General features: G+C 38.1%; 1 protein-coding gene across 1 annotated transcript in view; it reads right to left on the bottom strand.

Moving 5' to 3' along the window:
- Nucleotides 1-21,039, bottom strand: part of LOC128995666 (proteasome adapter and scaffold protein ECM29) — a 43,515-nt gene extending 22,476 nt beyond the window's left edge. Inside the window, exons 1-16 of the mRNA XM_054420683.1 lie at nucleotides 20,928-21,039; nucleotides 19,142-19,272; nucleotides 18,488-18,604; nucleotides 17,995-18,113; nucleotides 9,505-9,654; nucleotides 8,839-8,941; nucleotides 8,370-8,509; nucleotides 7,031-7,208; nucleotides 6,224-6,309; nucleotides 5,675-5,873; nucleotides 4,330-4,556; nucleotides 3,727-3,949; nucleotides 3,175-3,361; nucleotides 2,427-2,518; nucleotides 1,592-1,829; nucleotides 813-997 (exon numbers count right to left, since the gene is read on the bottom strand). Coding sequence (XP_054276658.1) covers nucleotides 813-997; nucleotides 1,592-1,829; nucleotides 2,427-2,518; nucleotides 3,175-3,361; nucleotides 3,727-3,949; nucleotides 4,330-4,556; nucleotides 5,675-5,873; nucleotides 6,224-6,309; nucleotides 7,031-7,208; nucleotides 8,370-8,509; nucleotides 8,839-8,941; nucleotides 9,505-9,654; nucleotides 17,995-18,113; nucleotides 18,488-18,604; nucleotides 19,142-19,272; nucleotides 20,928-20,952 — 2,400 coding nt within the window. The 5' untranslated portion in view covers nucleotides 20,953-21,039. The remainder of the gene's footprint in view (nucleotides 1-812; nucleotides 998-1,591; nucleotides 1,830-2,426; nucleotides 2,519-3,174; nucleotides 3,362-3,726; nucleotides 3,950-4,329; nucleotides 4,557-5,674; nucleotides 5,874-6,223; nucleotides 6,310-7,030; nucleotides 7,209-8,369; nucleotides 8,510-8,838; nucleotides 8,942-9,504; nucleotides 9,655-17,994; nucleotides 18,114-18,487; nucleotides 18,605-19,141; nucleotides 19,273-20,927) is intronic.
- Nucleotides 21,040-22,181: the final 1,142 nt, after the last annotated feature.

Consider the following 22,181-nt stretch of genomic DNA (forward strand, 5'->3'; position numbering starts at 1 on the left):
GCACTCGAAATGTATGGCGGCATGAAGCTTAAGCCATCTACAGCTGTTCTTGAGTGGCAATGACATACTTTGAGCTATTATTACACAAATATCTATTGACTTGCCACTATTTGACATTGACATTGAAAACTATCACTATCAACCACTAAATTTAACATTCTTGCCAAATAAATATTCTTCTCCTTCTGTATTCTCTATACAAGAAAAAAGAAAACACAAAATCATTGAGTCATAGCATTAACTATCAGACAGCTAATTCTTGTTGTCTTCTCTTAACGTTGTAAACTGTAAATTTTTTTCTTTGTTGCATTTTTGTATTTTTTTTCACAAATTTGCTCATTAATTTCACACAGATTTGTTCCTATAGTTTTTTTTTATTGTTTTGTTTGCTGCCTTTTTTACACCACTTATCTTTCAATGTTACTCAAGTAGGTTATGCATTTCTAGGCTTTTGAACCTTGCGAATTGTAAATATGTTTTTGTTTGCTTTATTGTAATGTAGGATGTCATCCTGTCAATTGTAAAAATACTTGTAACGAATTAGGTTAATCATATTGTAAACTAGTTCATGCCATAAATAAAGTACTTGAATTGTTAAATTGTAAAAACGAAGACCTGCAAACGACTACTCTATAAGCACCATTCCTTTCTCCTTTGCGAGTCAATCAAGAAACGACAGCGGTCCCTTACTTAATGGAGTAACTATCCTCAAATCTTATGAGATTCAGAATTTTTTATCCTGGTCAAACACTAAACTGAAACTTGTATAAAGTGCAATTACTACAGAGTTACCAATTAGTTAGTCAAATTACCTTGGATGTGAGTTTGGTTGATGTGATGTTATCAAGCAGCTTGTCCACGACATCCTGTAGCCCTGGCGTCTGTAGACTGTTAGTCTTGGTGTCTTCTAGAGGCAGCGGCAACACTCTGGCTATCTCTGCCAGGGCCGTGCAGGCAGCTCCTACCACCATCACATTGCTGTGGTCCAAGAAAGACACTGTGCAACAACACAAAGTTGTTCAATTAAAATTTATTGGCAAACATATGATTAAGATTACAGAATGTTATGGATAGGCTAGTATAATAAAACTATAGCGCAAACTGAAAAAGAAAATTGTGTTTTGACAGAAGATTTGTGTTAACAAAATCTACGTTATTTTATAGATTATTGTGGACATTTTTCAACATAATCTACACAAAACACTACATTACGACACAAAATGAGAATAAGCTAACCTTTGTTAGACTTCTTGGTTAATATTCAGAATATAATATTTTCCAATCTCTTACAATATTTACTTATTGTTTACAGTCTTTTACCCAAACTACATAATTCACATAGTTCATATTTAATCATAGGTCTAAGTAATCCTGGTTTCCAAAATTCAAGTAGGTTGAAAATGCTGCATTTTCAGCTGTCAGGCCTACTGTTAGTGTGAATATTCCAATAACTATTGTGCAGTGTTAAATTTTGTGTTGCTGGTGGCAAAATGGATTCTTTCCCATTTAGGTAAGCCTTTCTCACGAAAGTCCTTAAAATGTGAGCACACATTACAAAATAATTATGCCTAATCATGAACCTGACAGTTACCAAGTGTACGGACGGGTGTTTCGTACTGCTGACTGTTGACATTGCCCTGACACACCACAGTCCTCTCCACAGTGTAGCCAGTGGCCAAAAGATGACCGTGGACTGTCTCAAGGTCCTTGTTGTCAGCTGATAGAACAGCTGATAGCTCACTGACGTTGGCACCAGTGAAACCAGCCACACAGCCGTACAGTTGTGCCACCACGTCCCTCAGGTCTTCTCTGGAGTCGCTCAGCAGTTTCTGAAATAGATGATAAGTTGGACTGATATAAATTAATGAGACATTATTCTTACCCACAAAAAATATCCTTTGAGTTTTTGATGGAATAAAGTATTTTTCATTTTATCCATTTGGTTATAAATAGTTAAAACACTCCGTAAAATTAAAATACCATTTTTCATGTTGCACAGTCTAAAAGTGTAAAGTTATATTTTAAAGAAAACCCAAGTGGCTGATGAGGATTTTTTTTGGGATAGAGTTTAGCTAGCTAACAAGAGAAAATTATAGTACATGACAAACACAAACCACAACAAAAAGTCATAAAACTCAACAATGATCTTAGGACGAAATATCAAAATCAAAAGGTCTTACCATGCCACCTACGATAATAGCTATTTCCCTATAGGGAAATTCCCTAACATAGAAAGCTGTTCCTATCTTTTCTTTTAAACAAGTTGGCCTACTGTACAGCTTAGGGAGGACTCTTAACAGAGTCTTAACATTATCACATTGTTAAAGGCTCCAGGTGACTCCGGGATTTGAACCCTACCTTCAGGATAGTGGTCAATCACTACAAGTACCTCTCCCTCTCATGCATACAAATGTTTCAGTACGTACCTTAAACCAAGGAAGTTCCTGGGTGAAGTTAGTGGCCAAAAGCTCTGGTATTGCTCCTACCAACTCTAACAGGCAAGATACTGGTACTACCCCTGGAACATGCATTGTGTTGGAAAACTGTTGTGTTGGTTTTATAAATTCTAATATTACATTAAAAGAATGTTTAAATGGGAACATACCACAAATAGCCCCATACAAAAAGTTGAATAGTAATGTTTTATGCAATTGATGTTAACATAACACATAAAACAAATTTTACTTGACTAAAATGCTCTTGGTGATGTAAAAAAATTGCTGATGTTAACTGTTACTAAACCACTTCAACAATAGACTGTCTTGTTTAATCATATTTTATCCTCTAACTGACTAAAAAGGTTCACTATTTTATTTTCACTAATAATATCATTACCAAACCAACTGAGAACTTAAATTGTTTTGAGGCTATTAGTAAAAATAGTGAACGATATTAACTCATAGGTTTAAAAGATTACCATAAAATATTAACTTGATCCCATGAATGTTTAAAGCACTACTTCAAGTTGAATGAGAAAGACAAAGAGTTTATAGAAAATCGATCATTATTGTAAGACTATCTATTTTCAGTATTTTCACCCAATAAGATTCCACAGATCACCTGTTGTATTAATTCATTTGAAAACACACATTGATTTAAAGTTACTTGACTTCATACAATCCTAGTGGAACACAAAAATGTCCTGTATTATGTCAAGACTGAAAATATTCATACCTGTGTCCGCTTTAACTAGTTTGAACACAAACGCGACGTAGGTAAGAAGTAACTGTCTCTGTTTGGCGTGCAGTTCTCTGAGGTATTCTCCGAGCAGGACAGTGGAGTCCAACGGATGTTGAAGTCTCTGGCAATTTGTTTTGATCCCACACTTCTCAGCCAAGCATAGTGACAGATATGTGACAATCTATGGTAGACAAATAATATCATCAGCAACACTAAGAACTTTCAAACATTCAACCAAACGGATAATAACTTTGTATGATGTATTCAATTACACTTTGAATGGTAGCACCACAAGTAAATAATTGAAAAATTGTATACATTCAAATTGTACAATATTATTTTATTAATTAACAAGTGTTTAACTTAAGCTTTAAAAGCTTTAAATTGACTTCTGACAATCAATTCTTGCTAATGATACCAGTGTCCAAGTATCCGTGGTATGGAAAATCAGGAGAACCGTCACATCCATAATTGAGAATCATGAAAATTCATTTCAAAACCAATCTAACCTTACAATCATGATTCAAATCAGTTCAAAAGTCGAACCTGAGTGTAAGCAGACAAGTTGAAAGCCAGTTTCTGGTTCTTGACAATAAGCCTGGTGTTTATGTTCTGTTCTCTGGTGTTGGCTTTATCCAGCATTACGGACGTCATCTCCACAAAGTCGGGGAACTTGACTTCTGCAGCCGAATCACCTTTGCTTTCGGAACTCAGCTTGTACCCGGCACCATACAGAGACTTGAGCGCTTCACTTGAGATCTCTTCCTGGCTGTGACATGAGTTGGAGGTAATTGTAGAAATGAGTAAACTGTTCCAAAAATGAAAATTGTACTTAATCATCTTTGTGGTACTGATTAACCCCCCAAAACCCCCCCCCCCCCCATAAAACCTCGATCCCACAGCCTGATAATACCGGTTGGCAAACTCCTTTGCACAAACACAAACATAGGTTTTTCATCAAATTGAATTAATATTGGAAAATTTTAACTTGAATAATTGCGCTAATGGACATAGGACAAAAAAAACTAAATCAGTTTCGAGTATAGTTCATACCTTGATACCTAGAGTATTAACTTAATCCCTACATAGGAAATTCCTTAAAACAAAAGTGTACAAAATAAAGCAAAATCACAAAAGCATGTACATTACCTGTCCCCAGTAGCTATAAGCAGGTAGACTCTACTGAGTGCGTGTGTCTGAGGGAACACAGTGGCTAGATATCTGACAGCTACCAGACGAGCGGCCGGGGAGGGTGACTCTACCTGCGTAGTCAGCAGAGCCAGTAACAGCTGTTGATCAGCTGTGTCTACAGAGAATGCAGACGCCATTGTGAGCAGAGCCTCTCTCACAGCCATACGCACATCATTGTTTTCCTCCTGGACACCGGGTTTGTGGTTAGATTAGGGAAAACTGGGGCTTTTCTATTATTTATTTTTTTTTTTACAATTAGTGTGTTTAAACAATATTGTTTCAGTAGCTCTAACATTATTGAAAATTGTGAACATCTTCTGCAGTCACGGTAAAATCATGAAAATTTTCTGCTGTCATGGTGAAATTGTAAACATCTCCCGCACTTGTGGTAGTTTTATAAATATTGACAAAACTCCTATCTAGTATCTATGTACATTGTACTCCAAAAGATGTTATGAGTTAATAAATAATTTGAATTTGAATTTGGTAAAACTGTGAACACACCCTCAATTGTGGAAAAATCATAAATTTTCAATCACGCTTCGATCAGGTTTCTGCAATCGCAAAAATAAAAGATCGCCTCAACTTGGCCTTGGCTCAATTTTTTCCCAACTTGGTCCGACCTGAAAATGTATTAGGGACCAACAGACTCCAAATCATACCTAAATATATGAATAGACTAGTAAATTGAGTTTTTTAACCATCAAACCACTTTAGATCACATAAACTGAAACCATCATAGATCTAGTAAACTTTTGAATCTACAATCATAAAGCTAAACATCACGTCATGTTGTCTTCTGGATCAAGGCCCCACTAGAAAAAGCAGGCCATGCTGCAGGATCCATGACGTCACACTAGTGGATGGATTTCATTGATAAATTCATTGCCATCACCATTCCCATATGTTTTATGTAAATAAACAAGCTGGCTGTTTGTAAGATTTTAATGGTAAGAGTTTAGTACAACTATCCACCACTGTGACATAGTGTTGCGCTACCCGCGCTGCAGCATGGCCTGTTTTTTCTAGTGGGGCCTTGTCTGGATTATCAAAATTAACAAGTAAACCTTTACGTTACCTGTGATGTTGTCAGATAAAGCTTCATACATCCAATTGTTCTGACGGCAACACACTTTAATTATTATTTAACTATAAGTTAACTGTATGGACAGAAATGTTTTATTCAACACATTTGTCCATGATGCATAAACATCCTCATTTTTAACTAAGCAGTTTATCAACCCCCCCAATCCCTCACTATCCCTTAATTGCCTCACTTTGTTGTGTCAGAACGCAGTCTTACCTGACACAATACTGAGAACAGTGACTGCAACAGACTGAGATCCTGCTTGACCAGTGATGGCACTTTGCTGACCAGCTGGCCAGAGATGAGGTAGGCTTGCTGCTTGAGGGAGGGCTCTGTGTCAGGCTCTGATATCAGCTTCATCAGTCCTGATGTCAATATCACCTTGGCCACAACACTCAACTGAGCTGCACTCACTCTGCAAACATAATACTAGAGATGTGTGGATACCAAAATATATCGATTCTTGATACCGATACCTGAAAAAACAACTCTTGATATTGATAGTTATTATACATAACATTTTTTATTTTATTTTATAAACTTACCTATATGGATTGGATATACTACACCATTCACTATTAATGTTCTTATGCAAAAAATACAAATTTTGCATAAGAAAGTGTTATTTATTAGTTTTAAGCTGTAGTTTATTTATATTTTACATCATATAATTTCACAATGAAATGTTTTAAACAAACTAGTTTTGGATAAAAACATATTTGTAGTAGGCTACATTTAAAGGTCAATAATCTAGTACAAACTTACTGTTGTATGATGACAGAGCAGAATTGTAAAGCTTGGGCTTTGAGTTTTGCGTGAGTGTTTTCCCCAAACAGTGAGTCAAACAGCACCTAAAAGACATTAAATAATATAGGTGAATTTGGGAGATTTCGGATTAATTTGAATTCTAGATGAAAACTGAAAACCATTTATGTTCCTTGAGAATTCAATTGACGATTCACAGGTATAGATTAGAAATATTACAAGCAAAGCAACTAATCCTACAAAGAGAGCAATTCTGAAGCAAATGATTAACCATTACAGTTTAGCTTTGTTTGACAAAGATGCAGTTATATTTTCTTTGAGTGATCTTTGACTTTAAACTTTAAAAGCAATGTTGACCCATCTTTAAATTATTTACTCAGACAGTGACACACTATGTATGCATTTTAAAATGCATATTGATGCAAGGTGGGTGTTGAACGGGGCAGGATGACATGTCTAGCTTTGTTACTTGTAAGAAAAACAGTTTCTTTAGTCAGGACCATTTATTACAAGCTTAATCATTAAGGACAGCCTGTTCCAGTTCTAAACTGTTAAACAGTGACTGGCTTTTGTCAGGATCAAACCAGCAAACTTCTGATAGTTAGCCAAATATAGGCTAATTACTTAGCTTTGAAATGGTAACCTAATGATTGTTAATGACCTAAAGCAAAGGGTAATGATAATTCTAATCTGAACAATCTTTTGTTCCCTTACAAGAAATGTTAACCAATACCGTGGGCATTGCATTGTAAGCTAATTGAATTACAAATTATCAAAATAGGTGAAACATCAGCTGTTATAACTCACCCTGATGCTGGCCGGCCACAGTATGCCTTGTTTTCGAGCCTTGCACAGATAAGGCAGCAGTTTGAGTCGCAACCGAGTGCTGGCTGGCTCCCGATGGTTCTCTGCAGCTCCGTCCTTGCTGCCTAGATACACGGAGTACAGTGGAGCCAATACAGCAGCACTCTCCCAGTTTATACTCCTGCAGCAACAGTTATAGGATAGGACACTAGTGCACCTGTTGCTCGAATTCGAGCAATTGCAAAGTATAACAGGCGTTATTTAAAAACGAATTAAAATCATGATTTCCGATTACTTAAAAGAGTCAAATCAAAGATAATGTAATCAATCACTCCACTCCAGTTATTGAAACTGAAAACTCACTCACGCTGAAAACGAATGCTCTTTTTGTGTGTATCATGAGTATACTAAGAACAGCTGTAATTAATAGTAATTATTTGTCTGTTTTAAGTAAACAAAATCTTTTCATCATATGAAATACATTGGGATTTTGATGGCCTGTGGGGCAAAGCCCGAGGACTGTTATGACAGGAATTGGTGAAAGGGGGCGTCTACACAAAAAATACTTAATTTTGATACATCGTTTGTAAAAATCCGTCCATTATTAACGGAGGAGAAGTGTATCGTAGAAAACACCTTCACGTATTATATATAAGGATTAGCATTGGATATAAATAGTACTAGACATCCCACTCCCGTATTATTCAAATTAAAATGAACTTAGTAGAATTGATTCCTGACTGATTGTTCTGATATAAATTACTGATTAATGACAAGTATGCCAACTTTTAAACCAAACAAAACTGATGGGATAACTCATTAGAACACTATAACATATTTTAAACTATCTCAGTAGCAAAAACAAAGGCTGAAAATCAAATTTTTGACTTTTACACAATCTGTGCGTTAGTTCATTCAACTATGATCTTTCTTTATATTAAAATTTAGCGACAGCTAGTCCATAAAAATGAATTGTCTACTCCAGCATCCAAAAGTCAATGAAATATAAGCTTAACGATTTCCACAAAATAAACCAAAATGAACTAGATCTGGAAATTTCAAACCTTGAATCTGAAAAAAATATGCCCTGGGATCTCAAATCAAAACTTTTAGTTAAGTCACGCTCACATATAAGTGAAATATGGTTGGTTACCCTTGATTATTCATCTATCGGCCTTAGGCAATATGGAGCCTGACAGGAATAGTCTAATAATTTTTAAGGAAGAAAATTTTTTTTATGTTCTAAAATCTATAAAAATTTGCGTTACTTAAAAATTATTCTCTAGTTAACAATTGAACTATAGTTATAAAATCGTTCAGTTTGGATGAACAAAGCACAAACCCCATGATCTTGCGTAGCTGGAGCTCAGCAGAGTTGGTAACTGGATATCTAGCGTCTGCGGCTCCGACTATCAGTGGACACAGCGTCTCACCATCGGACAGTACGTCACTTGAGAGGAACTTGACCACACCTGATTTCAGCTATAACACACAGTGTTCTGATGTTCAAAAAAGTTAATTTGTGTTGTCAACAAAGTTTGATTGAATTTGAGGTATAAATTCTTCAATACATCGACATATGCTTGGTGCTGAATATGAACAGAAGGTGAGTCTAGATCAGAATGAGACAATCTATGTTACTTCAAACGTGACAAAAGACAGTGTATGATGTAGCCTACTGCAAAAAATGGTATCTCGCTGTTACTTGTTTGATTTCCAATCAATAATTTAACAATCACTGATTTTAAAGACTGAAAAATAAAATGAATGGTCTGAATATTTCTGTGAACACTGTAACGAAAGCTCCTAACCTGTTCCAAATAGTCAGGGGTCAATGATGTACCAAGATCCGTAGTTATTTTGTCATAAATGTAGAGGCTTAATCCTGGAGGTGCTGGAGGTACATTTCCAGATCTGAAACAGAAGAAAAACATTGTAAAATTTAGGAATTATTTTGTTAACAGTGAAAAAAAAATTCCCTAAACAACTATGTAGGCCTATAAAAAAATTTTCAATCTCCAATATCTATCATCTAAGCTCATATAAAAACGATGATTGGAAAGAAATATGGAAGAATTCCTCAATTAGATTACAGCACTGTATCCATGTTAAGTTTGTAAAATAACATATTTTTCTTCCTAAGACTGTGATGGGAAATGCACACATCGACACATCTTTATTTTTGTATTAGGCCTAATTATGTTGATTAGTAGATAGGCCTAACTGTTAGGTCCAAGCCATTATTTTTCATCAATAAACTGAAACTAGGGCCGGTTTCAAACCTTCAAAATTCTTGAGCTTATAAACTTCTGATTTTGGAGAAAGCTTCTTAAACAATTACATACTTGGGCACTCAGCTAGTTATAATATGCATATTATTATTTCAGGATCACTTATTAGCCATTTTGTATGATTCTACAGTATACTTGCAAATGTAAAATTTCAAGAATTTATTACAAAAAAAAGGCAAATTTTACCCATAAGGCATCAGAAGAACATCGTGAATCATATGTAAGAGCAACTTTTTTGTAGTCGTTTTCTCACTAAGGTTGAACATAGCTTGTCGCTTGGCTGGGTCCGACGGCCACTGAACATGCTGAAGAGCTGCGACCACCAACAGTAATAAACTACAAGAACAAAATATTGATTATGGAAAGTTAGCTTTTACATTTCTGCAAAAAAAGTTGAATTATTTATGAAGTTTTATAAACCTGTAAAATGTTGTCAATAGGATGAAAAGATTACATACGTTCAATCTAAAGTCAATACCAGAACAACCACTGACCACTGATTATACAACTAAACTTTAATGTTAAAGAAATTTTAAATTTTATCAGCCCGGGCTGATTTTTTACACCCGGGCTGCCCGAGCTGATTTTCTACACCCGGGCCGGCCGGGTTGATTTTTTTAAACCGGGCTGCCCGGGCTGATTTCCTCGACCCGGGCTGATTTTCTTCACCCGGGCTGATATTCTAAACCCGGTCTGCCCGGGCTGATTTTCTGAACCCGGGCTGCCAGGGCTGATTTTTTCAACCCAGGCTAATTTTCTGAACCCGGGCTGATTTTCTAAACCTGGGCTGATATTCTAAACCTGGTCTGCCCGGGCTGATATTCTACACCCGGCAGCCCGGGCTGATATTCTACACCCGGCAGTCCGGGCTGATTTTCTTCAATTCAAAACCCGGCCTGCCCGGGCTGTCATAAAAAAATCGTGGGGTTCAATAACAGCCGGGCTGTGTCCGGGCGGCCCGGGTGTTGAAAATCAGACTGATTTTTCCTTCAGACTGAAAACCCCTGATTTTTTAGAAAATCAGCCCGGGTCGAAAAAATCAGCCCGGGTTTAGAATATCAGCCAGGGTGTAAAAAATCAGCCCGGGTTCAGAAAATTAGCCCGGGTCGAAAAAATCAGCCCGGGTGAAGAATATCAGCCCGGGCAGCCCGGGTTTAGAAAATCAGCCCGGGTTCAGAAAATTAGCCCTGGTCGAAAAAATCAGCCCGGGTTTAGAAAATCAGCCCGGGCTCAGAAAATTAGCCCTGGTCGAAAAAATCAGCCCGGAACAAGAAAATAAGCCCGGGTTCAGAATATCAGCCCGGGTTTAGAAAATCTAAACGCGGGCTGCCCGGTCTGATTTTCAGAACCCGGGCTGCCCGGACTGACTTTTTTAACCCGGGCTACCCAGGCTGATTTTCTTCACCCGGGCTGTCCAGGCTGATTTTCTAAGCCCAGGCTGATTTTTTCGACTTTCGGGCATAGTATAGACGGCTAGATTTTTACATGATTTTTATCATGTAAACATAAGAATGCAGTAGGCCTAAGCAGGTTAATTTTTTTTACGTAAATTTTTCTTCACAACTACTCACACAACATTGTTAAATCTTGAGGAGATATTTGTTGTTGTTGTTGTACTATCAAAATCTACATGCTTTTTCAGAAATCCAAATTATTATTAAATACAAGAGGTTCTACCCGCAAATTCACGGGTGAACAGAAGCCACCATTAAATTAATTTAATCAAATTTGACTTTCTATTTCATTTAAAGGACCCAAGTTCGAGAACATGTCATCTGAAATGATGTTAAAAGCAGTGGAACCTTCATACCTTACGTCCTGAAGCTTGGCCGAGGTTGTACCTGAACTCACCGCTCTCTTTCACGACGTCTTTAATACTTTACTTTAATACTTTTCAATGAAATTGCAATCTGTTAAAGATCGGTGACAACCTCTTGGAACGAAGAACATACAAAGTTTGTTAATCTCATATTCATCGTGTTTCAAACACCTTTAATCACTCACTTGTATCAAACAGCTTAGCTTCACTGTCCATTTGCTGCACTTATTTTAAGAACATAAAAGTAAACTAGTGTACCTGTTGCTCGAATTCGAGCAATTGCTAAGTATTACAGGCGTTAATTTTAAAACGAATAACAGTCATAATTTCTGATTAGGTAGCCTACTTTAAAATATTCAACTCAAAGATTATGGAAATACTCAAGATGTACATAACAGATCGATATAACCAAAATTTATTGTAAATAGTGTTTTCTACAAATAGCCTTACTCATATCCGCATTAGGTTCCAGACACATGGGTCCAAAAGCCTAACAGCACGACTCCCTTCCCCATACCGCCCTGAGCGATAGGGGTCATTGAGATTCGCTCTAACCTTTCCTCTCCCCTTCATGGACAGGTTTTCATTCCTTTTCTTTCTTAGTTTTGGTTTATTTATTTTTTAAATTTTAACGCTTGTATGTATCCCTGAATTTTCCTATTTCCCTAGCTTCTTTTCTAAACATCTCACTTGTTTCCTTGACACATCATCATGTTTTTATCACTTCGTGGTTTTTATTTCTCCACATCTATCTACATACTTCCTTTTCCACTGAAATCTTCACAAAATTGCCTTGAAATTTCCCATGTTCTGTGACAAACTGCGTTTCATAATGGCCCATCTCCCAATCTTGTTCCAGTCCCTCTCTGATGTTAGATATATATCCGAACGTTTATCTTAAAAACGTTAACATAAAACACTCTGCTCCCAACGCATTTGCCAATCATCTAATATCTCCTCTCTTCTGTTTCCGATGTAGTCCTACCCGCCGCATTATCTTCCAAAATCAACAGCTTATGCAGAAATTTAAGCAACAGATCTAAATTTAATGTGAAATCTTCAGGCGGCTGTTGGAGAGCACACGGAAGGGTGCTTGCTGTATTCGGCTATCAACGACAGTAGTATTGTTTGTATTTCTTTCGCATCTACCAGTTAAAGTTCGTCAGCCTCCTCCTATTGGCCGTCCTGGTCAACGTCTTATAGTCTCCATTATGTTGAAAGTTTTTTTGGTTATGTTTTGATTTTATTCACAATTTTAGTATTACCAGCTGTTTCAAATATTAGTGTCAATTTCTCAAATATAAAATATAATTGGTCATCTGTTCAAATATAAACAAACATTTTCTCCCTAAGAATAACATGGGACTTTGAAGGCCACTGGGGCAGGGCCTTGATGGAATTTCAAAGTTTTTTTGTTTGATGGCAAAACTACATGCTAAGACCTTTCTAACGACACCTTGGACATGGTGATCGGTAGCACCGCCGCTCCAAAACAATTATGACAAAAATATGCCTAGCGTATTAAATATATAGATAATAAAATAAGTAAACAAAAATGTAAACAAACAAACTATATTTTTAATTGCATTGGCCAGCTGTTGTTCACTAAATTAATCAAATGATAACTACCAAAACATGCAAGGCGTAGCCCTTTGGAAATCAGCCTGTGGGGCAGAGCCCTTAGGGAGCTCTTCATATCAATACTTTTCGGAAAATCTACACACTCTAAGCTTCATTTTGATATGCCATATGCCTATATTTTTATTTGGTAAATGGCCTTAACCGTTTACATAACATTTGATTGTATCACTTTAATAATATAATAGATTTTAGCGAATTTCCCAATAGGGAAGTAGCTATTACCGTAGGTGGCACGGTAAGACCTAGACCCGGGACCAATTTACTTTTTCATTTTGATGTCCCCAGAGGCCAAAAACACAATTTTGGCGGGGGTATTTTGTAATTATCTGTACAATACTTTGTTAATGTTATTATATGTTATTGTTGTTGCGTTGCTATCTTGATCTTGTTTTTATTATTTTTTGTTTCAGTGCTGTTTTGTTCAATGGTTTTTTTTTTTTTTTTTAAGGGAGAGGAGGTAAAAATGCTTTTACGCACACAGGTAGCCAGCCTGTAGTGTGAGACTCCTGAGCTTGTCAGACTACTCACTAAAAAACCCCTATACTCTGTTGGACACAGACCTGGGATTGTTTGTAACATTACTTCAGGTCAGGTCAATGTGTGACCTAAGCCCTCAGGGCTCGCGCCGTTTCTGGCATTCAATTTCTTTATGACCTAGACCGCATCTCGGTCAAGCTCTAGCTTCTTTGTGCGGAGAATATCCTGGACGAAATGTGACATACAGGTCCAATTGTCCTCACCCTCCGTCATCATCGGAATGACCGTGTCCACCAACAACTGCCCTACATGTTGTTCAGCCTCCAGGCTGGTTGGGAACCTTCCCAACGCTGGCAGCGGAAGAAGGTGTGCTCCGCGTCGTCGGGAGTGCCTGGGCAGTAGATGCAATCGGGTGACACGGCTTTGCCCATCCTGAACAGGTACGACCGAAAAAACCCGTGACCTGTCAGAAACTGGGTAAGGTAATAGTCCACCTCACCATACCGTCGGTCAACCCATGGTTGGACTTGCTGAATCAGTCTCCTGGTCCAGCGTCCCCGCGACTCCTGTTCCCAGCTCTCCTGCCAGAGCTGGTAGGTGCGGTTGCGCTCCTCCATCTTTGCATGGTCCTCTCCACGCCGCTGATAAATCGCTTTCCTCTCCGCCGCCAAAAGTTTGACGGGGATTACTCCAGCAACCACCAAGATGGCAGGTTCAGACACTGTTCGGTAGGCGGATGCTACCCTGAGTGCTGCCTGACGCTGCACTCTGGCAAGCCGCATCCTATACACCTCCTTATTGAGCGCGTCTGCCCACACCTCCGCACCATACAGGAGCACAGACTGAACTGTAGACATCAACAGCCTTCTGCGACTGGAACGAGGACCTCCGACATTGGCCATTAACCGGCTAAGAGAAGAGATCACCTTAGCGGCCTTGTCCGCCGTTCGGAATATCTGGTCCCGCCAGCTAAGCTTAGAGTCCACCATGACACCAAGATACTTGGCGGCACGAACGGACTGGACTTCGACGTCCCCCACCTTCAACGGCACAATGGTGTCAATCCGCTTTTTGGTCAGAATCACGATCTCAGTTTTGTTCAGCGCGAGTGAGAGACCGTGATCTGCCATCCATGCGTTTATAGTTCGCATGACTCGGTTTAATTTTAGCTGGGCCAGCTCAACACTACGAGCAGCTATTAAAGCTGCAATGTCATCTGCGTACCCAACTAAAACGGTTTCTTCAGGCATTTCAGACCTAAGGAGGCTGTCGTAGGCAACGTTCCAGAGGTCCGGGCCGAGTATGGAACCTTGGGCAGCACCAGAAGTGACACTCATCGTCCGCGGGCCTTCTGTAGTATCATACATGAGGAGGCGGAACCGGAGGTAATCCTCTATAATGCGCATGAGGTATGCCGGGACGTGGAAGTTGTTCTCCAGAGCGTCCAGCATATCGCACCATCTTGCAGAATTAAATGCGTTTCGCACATCGAGTGTAACGAGCAGCACAACCCTACGAGAGTAGTGATTAAAATCCTCAGCTCTCATCACGGCTTGCTTCACCTCCTCAATAGCGTCACCGTTGATCGCCCCTTCCTGAAGCCGTATTGGCGAGGGCTCAGGTCCCCCGCAGCAACCACGGCTGAATTCAGTCGGGAACTGATCAACTTCTCTAGGACTTTCCCAGCCGTATCCAACATGCAAAGGGGTCTGTAAGAGGACGGCAATTCTGGGTCTCCTTTCCCCTTCCCTACGAGCACGAGCCTAGCTTTTTTCCAGCACAACGGAAATACCCCCTCTGCTAGGCAGGCGTTGTACATGCTCAGAAGAATCAGGGGATTGATTGAAAAAACCTTCTTAAGAGCCTCGCCAGGTACCCCATCAGGTCCAGGAGCCTTGTTGTTTTTTAGGGATAAAACGGCAGTCTCCAGCTCCTCATGAGTGAAGAGTGGGACATCGTCCATCATCTCAAACTCACGCAGTGGGCGCAGAATATGATCCGGAAAAAGGGATTTGACGACCCTCTCCATAGCGGCCCCCTCCATGACGGAAGGTGGAGAGCGAGTGGTGAGTTTTTGGGTTACTAGTTTGTAACCCAGGCCCCACGGGTCGGAATCGACATCATCCCTTAGTGTTTTCCAGCAATTGTGTTTGCTCCGGTTGATGGCCCGGCGGAGAGACTTCCTCGCCACCTTGTAGCTCTCCAGCTTACGGCGTCTATCCAAGGGTACCCTGGCCCTGGTAGCGAGTCGTCTAGCTCTCAAAGCAGCTCGGCGCAAATCCGCGATCTCTGCAGTCCACCAGTATACGGGTCTCCTATCGCAACGGAGTCTCTTGCGGGGCATTGACTCATCACAAGCCGAGGCAATCAGCCCCATCATCGATGTAACTATAGCCTCTGCATGAGTCATGCCAGGTGCGGCAGGCACCGCTGGCACTCCCCGCAGGATGGCCTCGGTGAATTTAGCCACGTCCAGTTTTTTGGTGTTCCACCGAACGGGCACTTCCCGAGATGCAGCAACTTGTCTCGGGATGCGATCTAAGACATTGAAAATAATGTATTGATGGTCGCTGGCCGTATAATCCTCCAAGACTCTCCAGGAGTCCATTGACTTTGTTCAATGGTTAGGCTATATGTAACTTCTCTTTATTTCCAATGCAATTGCTATCTTTTCTGCTCATGTGCTTATAACACATATTATTTTGTAAATGGTGTATCCGTTAAAATAAATAAATAAATAAACAACCAAACCAGTCCTTGCACTATAAGAAAGCGTAATAAGGGACGAAGAAATAAGAACATGTTTCTAATAATTTGCAAGAAATACGCAGTTTGGAATTTTATTTTTAATGTTTTCTTCCAAATCATTGAATTTGGACATGCCTCATAAATAAACAACCAAACCAGTCCTTGCACTATAAGAAAGTGTAATAAGGGACGAAGAAATAAGAACATGTTTCTAATATTTTGCAAGATATACGCAGTTTTGAATTTTATTTTTAATGTTTTCTTCCAAATCATTGAATTTGGAGATGCCTCAGGTAGTAGGTTATTTAAAGAATTTTAGCTTTATTAAGAACTTTCAGTGCTACACTGTGACACGTAAATCGGAAGCATGGTTAAATTTCACATACACAAATGCACCATCTTGTTAGTTTGTCGTAAACAACTATCTAAATATTTGAAACCCTAACCTATATCATTAAACGTAATGTTTTAAGTTAGGGTTTTACAAATCTAGGAAGGAGAAGATTTGTCAACAATCCAGTACCATAATGAACTTCCAAAGCTGTACATTGACATAAACTAACATATCTGAAGTGTTTTTTTACGTTGACGCACAAATCAAATATAATATTAGTATGTTTTAAAACAATCTAGGAAGGAAAAATGAGAAAACCAATATCCTCTTTACTAACATTGGGAACACTAACGTTGTAGTTTATTTGTACTAAGAACTACAGTTTGTTGATCGCACTAGTCTTGAATCTAGACTCTTAGTCCATCCTAAATCAAAAGTGGCAAACTGGAGGAATAAACATTTCAAAAAGTTCCCTCGCTACCTGGCAGAACTCGTGTGGCGGTTCAATTGTTTTACAACCCTACGAAACTGACCCTTATAATCCGCTTTAATGATCGTGGCGGTTCAAGTATCTCGGGACAGTCATAAAACTTGTGGCGGTTCAATATTCCCCCAGTTTACGGTCACACCGGATTTAACACATTCACTGCTAATGATATGTAATACTTTTATAAATGGCTAAAAAACATAAACATTAACATGATCATGTTAATTGAGTGACAATATATCTTTAGTTAAATAAATTTTATACTATAAATTGTGGATTAAAATATATTATGTAATTATATACATCATGTATTATATATCTGCTAATATACTTATGACGCACAAGTGCGTCATTAGCAGTGAACGTGTTAATCTAGTTCATGTAGACTGGAGTGGATCTAGTGCAACGCAATCTGAAGTACGTAAAATGTTCTTTATTCAGTCGAATATGACTGCTTCTTCAAAATAAATGCAACTAAAGTGGAATACACTTGTAGAGTTAAGTAAGTTTCCGAGGGAAAATACATAAATTAGTCAATTTCTAGCAGTTAAATAATTATTTGGTAGGAGTGTAGGCCATGCCCATCATTATTACATGTTAGGCCTACCCGATAGTTAAACAATTTTTATGTCCGAGGGGGGGGGGGCACCGCGCCCCCTGGCTGGAGCCGCCACTGATCACAATTATTGTTCAGACACCTTAAAAGTATATTTCCTAGAAGGAAAACATATTCCCAGGTCAAACTCAAAGCCAGCCTTATGTACATGCGAAAGAAGGCAACACGTACCGTGCAAACATTTTTTAAAAATTCTGACGTCAATTATGAAAAAAGAAAAAGGAGGAGTACCTATAAATACTGTTAGACACTAAAATGTATTTAGTATGTATTATTTAAATAGGTTAATACTTTTATAGTAGCCTAATGTTTGCAACAGGCCCCAAACCACCTAAGGCCGGACCTGGTCGAACTACGTAACATTCGTTTGAATTATTTTGCTTATGGACAAACATTGAGGTAAAATGTTGTCCTTTTTCTCTTGAATGAGAGCATATGCATGGCAGATTAAAGGTACCATGAATTCATCCTGCAGTATTTTATTTTTAAATTCCCAAACAAGGTAACTTAAAGCTTACTATAATATTTCTTTCTTTTAAAAATGTCTATCTTACCTTTCTTGATGAGCTTGAGGTTTATTGTGCAATGAGTTCAGGACAGAAGTAATGAGCTCAGCTTGCTTTAGACTTGGTAATCTAGGAAATCCCATCTTTATGTAGATAATTGTAAAATTCTAAAACATACATAATCAAAGATTAACATTTAATATAATAAAACTGTTTGATTTTGGGTTAATAAGATCTTAAACTGTTGTATTACAAGCTATATTAAAATAAAGTGCCAGATTATACAAAGCCATCGAGTTAAACCAGGATTATTTAAAATGGTTCATACTAGGATCTTTTTGTTTATAGCTTTGAAGTAGGCCTACGCTCTCTAGCAGAAATGTGGGTGAATAGAACAAAGAAGACATTCCGTTTGTCAAAAATTATTATCACCAAGTTATTTTTAATGGCTAACATCTGGCACTCCCAGAGTCTCAAACAAATGCTAGATTAGCGAGAGTCTATTGTATAAATCAACAGCACTAGTACACTATAAACTTACAGTCAAAAAGACACTGGCAGACGGGTCCTGATACTGCACCAGCAGAGCCTCCACAGGAAGTTGAATCTGAGGACGGGTTTTCACCCTTTTGTTGATATGTGTTAGCAACTCCATTACCTGTAATGTAATTACAAATTTAATGATGTAAACCATAAAGCATCTTAACATTAATAATAAATTCAAAGAAGTAAATTATTTTAAAAGGTTTTTACATAAAAAAAATCTCTAAAAACACAAATGTAGGCCATAAATAGGTATCCATTTTTCTCCATAGGAAATCAAATCAGCCCATCTTTTTAACCAGATAAATTTGAAATAAAAGGCTCAACCCTTTGAACTGTAGCCTGCTAAGGAAAGAAAAGAAGAGAGAAAGGCATATTCCGACTTTTAGACAGCCCTAAATATTGTAAAGCATTTATGAATACATTTTTGGCAAAGAATGGAAGGGCCTCTTTCTCCACTTTCAGAACATGTTTTGGTGTAACCCCTGAGAAAATTTCTTTCCACGTAACAATAGGCCTAGTACGGTATAGGCCCTACACCGAACATTAACTTAGCAATAAAATAACCCTAGCAATCGAGCATATTTCAGAGAGTATTATGTTTGGCTAAGATGATTTAAGAGTCTTATCTGTTATTAAATGACAGGTTTACCTTTTTTCTAACATCCTCCTGGGTACTTGAGAGCTTCAACAAAACTGGAGGTAAAAACTTGTTCAGGAGTTGCTCAAGCTGTTCATCAGTATCCGCTGAACCGATCCTTAAGAAGACTCTCTCTAGTAGAACTGGAAAATATAATAAGTAAGATTTAGATATTGTGGTATAGAATAATTAATTATTAAAACTCATTTTAAGTAAACTCAATCAAAACTATTGATTTAATCCAAATAGCAGATGATTCATAACTTTATAACTCAGCTGATAACAATAATCCTACATGTAGTATAGCTTGAACAACAAAATGGTGTATAGTGTCTTAAAAACACGTCATTAATTGGAAAACCCTTATCTACTGGCTTTTGTAACAAATATATTTGTGTTTGTATTTGCCTTCGCCTTTGACACTCTGGCAGAGGGAATAGACTGTGTCTAATTAATTACGATAAGTACACAGAACACGAAAAACTAAACGCACACATAAATTGAAACTGTACATTTACATTGTGGGCAGGCAGCAGACGGTACAAAAAGTTAACTGCTCCGCTCCATATTATTTTCAAAGAAGTTAGTAACCTTGTAGCATGTTCTTTTCATTAATTAAGTCCTTAACAGCAGTCTTGAACTTCCGGTCGTCCAAACATTGAATGCTGGAAGGGAGTCTGTTAAAATTCAAAAAATACAAGTTTTAATTGATGGCAGATGTGGGAAAGGAGTTGAGCGTTCTGCTCAATCTTACCCGGGAACATCAAGATTCTACCTAGCTCTGGTGTTATGAGCATGGATGTGACTTCTTAGCCTATATTGAGAAGTGGAACACTGCATTTGATTTTAATCAGGGCTGGCGTAGACGTAGTGGCTGCAGACGGTTAAATTTCCAAGTCTCTTGAAAACCAGTTTGAAAACCCGAAACTAAGTAGTAATCAATTGAATAATGCCTACCGTATTACTTAAGACTAAAGACGAACACTACACTTTAAGCTTTTTCTTCCTTTGTGAAACATAGGCTATACAACTTCATTGCAAAAGAGTGCATTGAGGGTGGTAGGTAGTGAATGAACTATGAACCAGACAGATTCATTTTCTCATTTAGAGTATACTTTTATACTATCTCTGTTCCTTTTGTTTTTCTACAGTCTAAGAATCACCATTTCTTGATCAATAGTTAAAAGACTTATTAGGGTCTAGAATAATCCTTCTCGAAATCGAACTAGCATCCTTCAAGTTCAAAGGTAAGCAAAGTAACCTCTCAGCAGCTCAGACAGTTTGCTTCAAGACTTCATCATTTTATAAATTTAAGTCTAATTTAGGCCTACTATTAAACTGTTTTAGATGCCTAAGTTACCTACCTAGGCTAATCTATTTTTGTTAACAACTTAAATTTAAACGGGACAATAGTTTGAGTGGACCTTGTACGAAAATAAGCCCTAGTTATGGTAAACTTGACCTAGGCCACACTAAGATAGGCTTACTTAAAAAACAAATAGGCCTAGGCCTAGCTGAATGACTTAAATCAAATCAACTAAGTGAATTAAAACTTAAGTTAATTAACTTATAATGCATGTCAGAACAAATATAATAAGGTTGGATGTAAACTAAGTAAGAAAACAAAACATTAAAATTAATAGTTTAAAAACTATTAAAAACAAATTAGAATTATGGTTTTGTTGAGGTTAAGTTTTGGAGAAAGCCGAATGACAAATTACACTAAAAATAGAATTTAGGCTGGAATAAACACTTAAATATTACAACTAAAAAAAAACAAAATACTAGCAATTAGTACCTAATTCATCTGATGCGGCCGACATTATCTAATGGTTTAATCAACACAATTTAACCTCATAAAACAGAGAAAAGACTAGACAATCAAAATCAAGCCATTCAATGACAATCCGGATTCCGAATTTGACAGAAGAGGAGAAGTAGAAGATGAGAAGAAAACAAAGAAAATAAAAAAGGTTGGTTTTTTTTGGAATTGGGACATGTGAAAACAAAAATATGAAGCCTAGCATAGCAAACCTTTGCTTCTTTGTTTTTATTTTTTGTTGCATTGAATAGTTACAAAGAGCCTTGTAGTTCGATAAAAAATTGATATTTTAGGCCCCGTTTATGCACCAAGTGCGGGAGCGGGCCCGCTCGCTCCCGCTGTAATGAGTCTGTTTATGCACGAAGAGCGATAGCGGTAGCGGTTGGTTAGAGGAGAATGGAAGGGGGACACAGTCTTGCCAACTCAAACTCTGCCAAATAATTAACACAACTATTAATTTGTCCTAAGTGCACGTGCGCGTGGGTCAAGTTGGCAACCCTGGCTTCAGCCCAAGCAACCGCTGCGACTCCTAACTACACAGCGGGCGAATTAGAAATCGCTCCCATCGCTATCGCTCTTGGTGCATAAACAGCCCCATTTAACTCAATGGTGTTAGAAAGGTGTCGTGCTGTTTCAGCGCGTGCTCGTACAGCGCAGTGCTCGTACAGCGCAGTTTCATGGTGTCCCTAATTCCAGGAAGGACCAATCATTCACCCATCTAATTTCCACAAGACACCTAACACTGACCCGTCCAAATGCAACCCCTAGAATAACCTACGGTAATTTGAAATTGATCATGTCTTACAGTATATATTTTGAAGGCCGAATACCCCAACCCCAAATACCTGCAGGAAGGTAACAAAGCGGTCGATGCAACTTCAGACATTTGGAATTCCCGCAGATTCTTTACAATGTTCAAAGTCCAAGAAAAAAATATTCGTTGTTCAGTTGTGTTTAAGTCTCACCCAGTGCCACCAGTTGCTGGACAAATATTGTGTGTTGATTGTGTATGGTCGATACCAAACAGAACCCCATTAGCCGTTTAAGGTAGCAGTTGTGCAGTACTTATTATTCTACTGATTGAAATAAAAGCCAATCTAGATTACCCATGCTGCTCCGCAGCGTTAAAATAAATGTAATCTAATATCCGAGAAATATTTAAGTCTGTGATTTTTATTGAATAATACAGTTATCTTGCAATTAACGTATTCAAACAATCAATGGCTCAAA

This window comes from Macrosteles quadrilineatus, unplaced genomic scaffold, assembly GCF_028750875.1.
Source record: "Macrosteles quadrilineatus isolate MER2022 unplaced genomic scaffold, UCM_ALF_1.0 Scaffold_5__1_contigs__length_97177068, whole genome shotgun sequence".
NCBI classification, from domain to species: Eukaryota; Metazoa; Arthropoda; class Insecta; order Hemiptera; family Cicadellidae; genus Macrosteles; species Macrosteles quadrilineatus.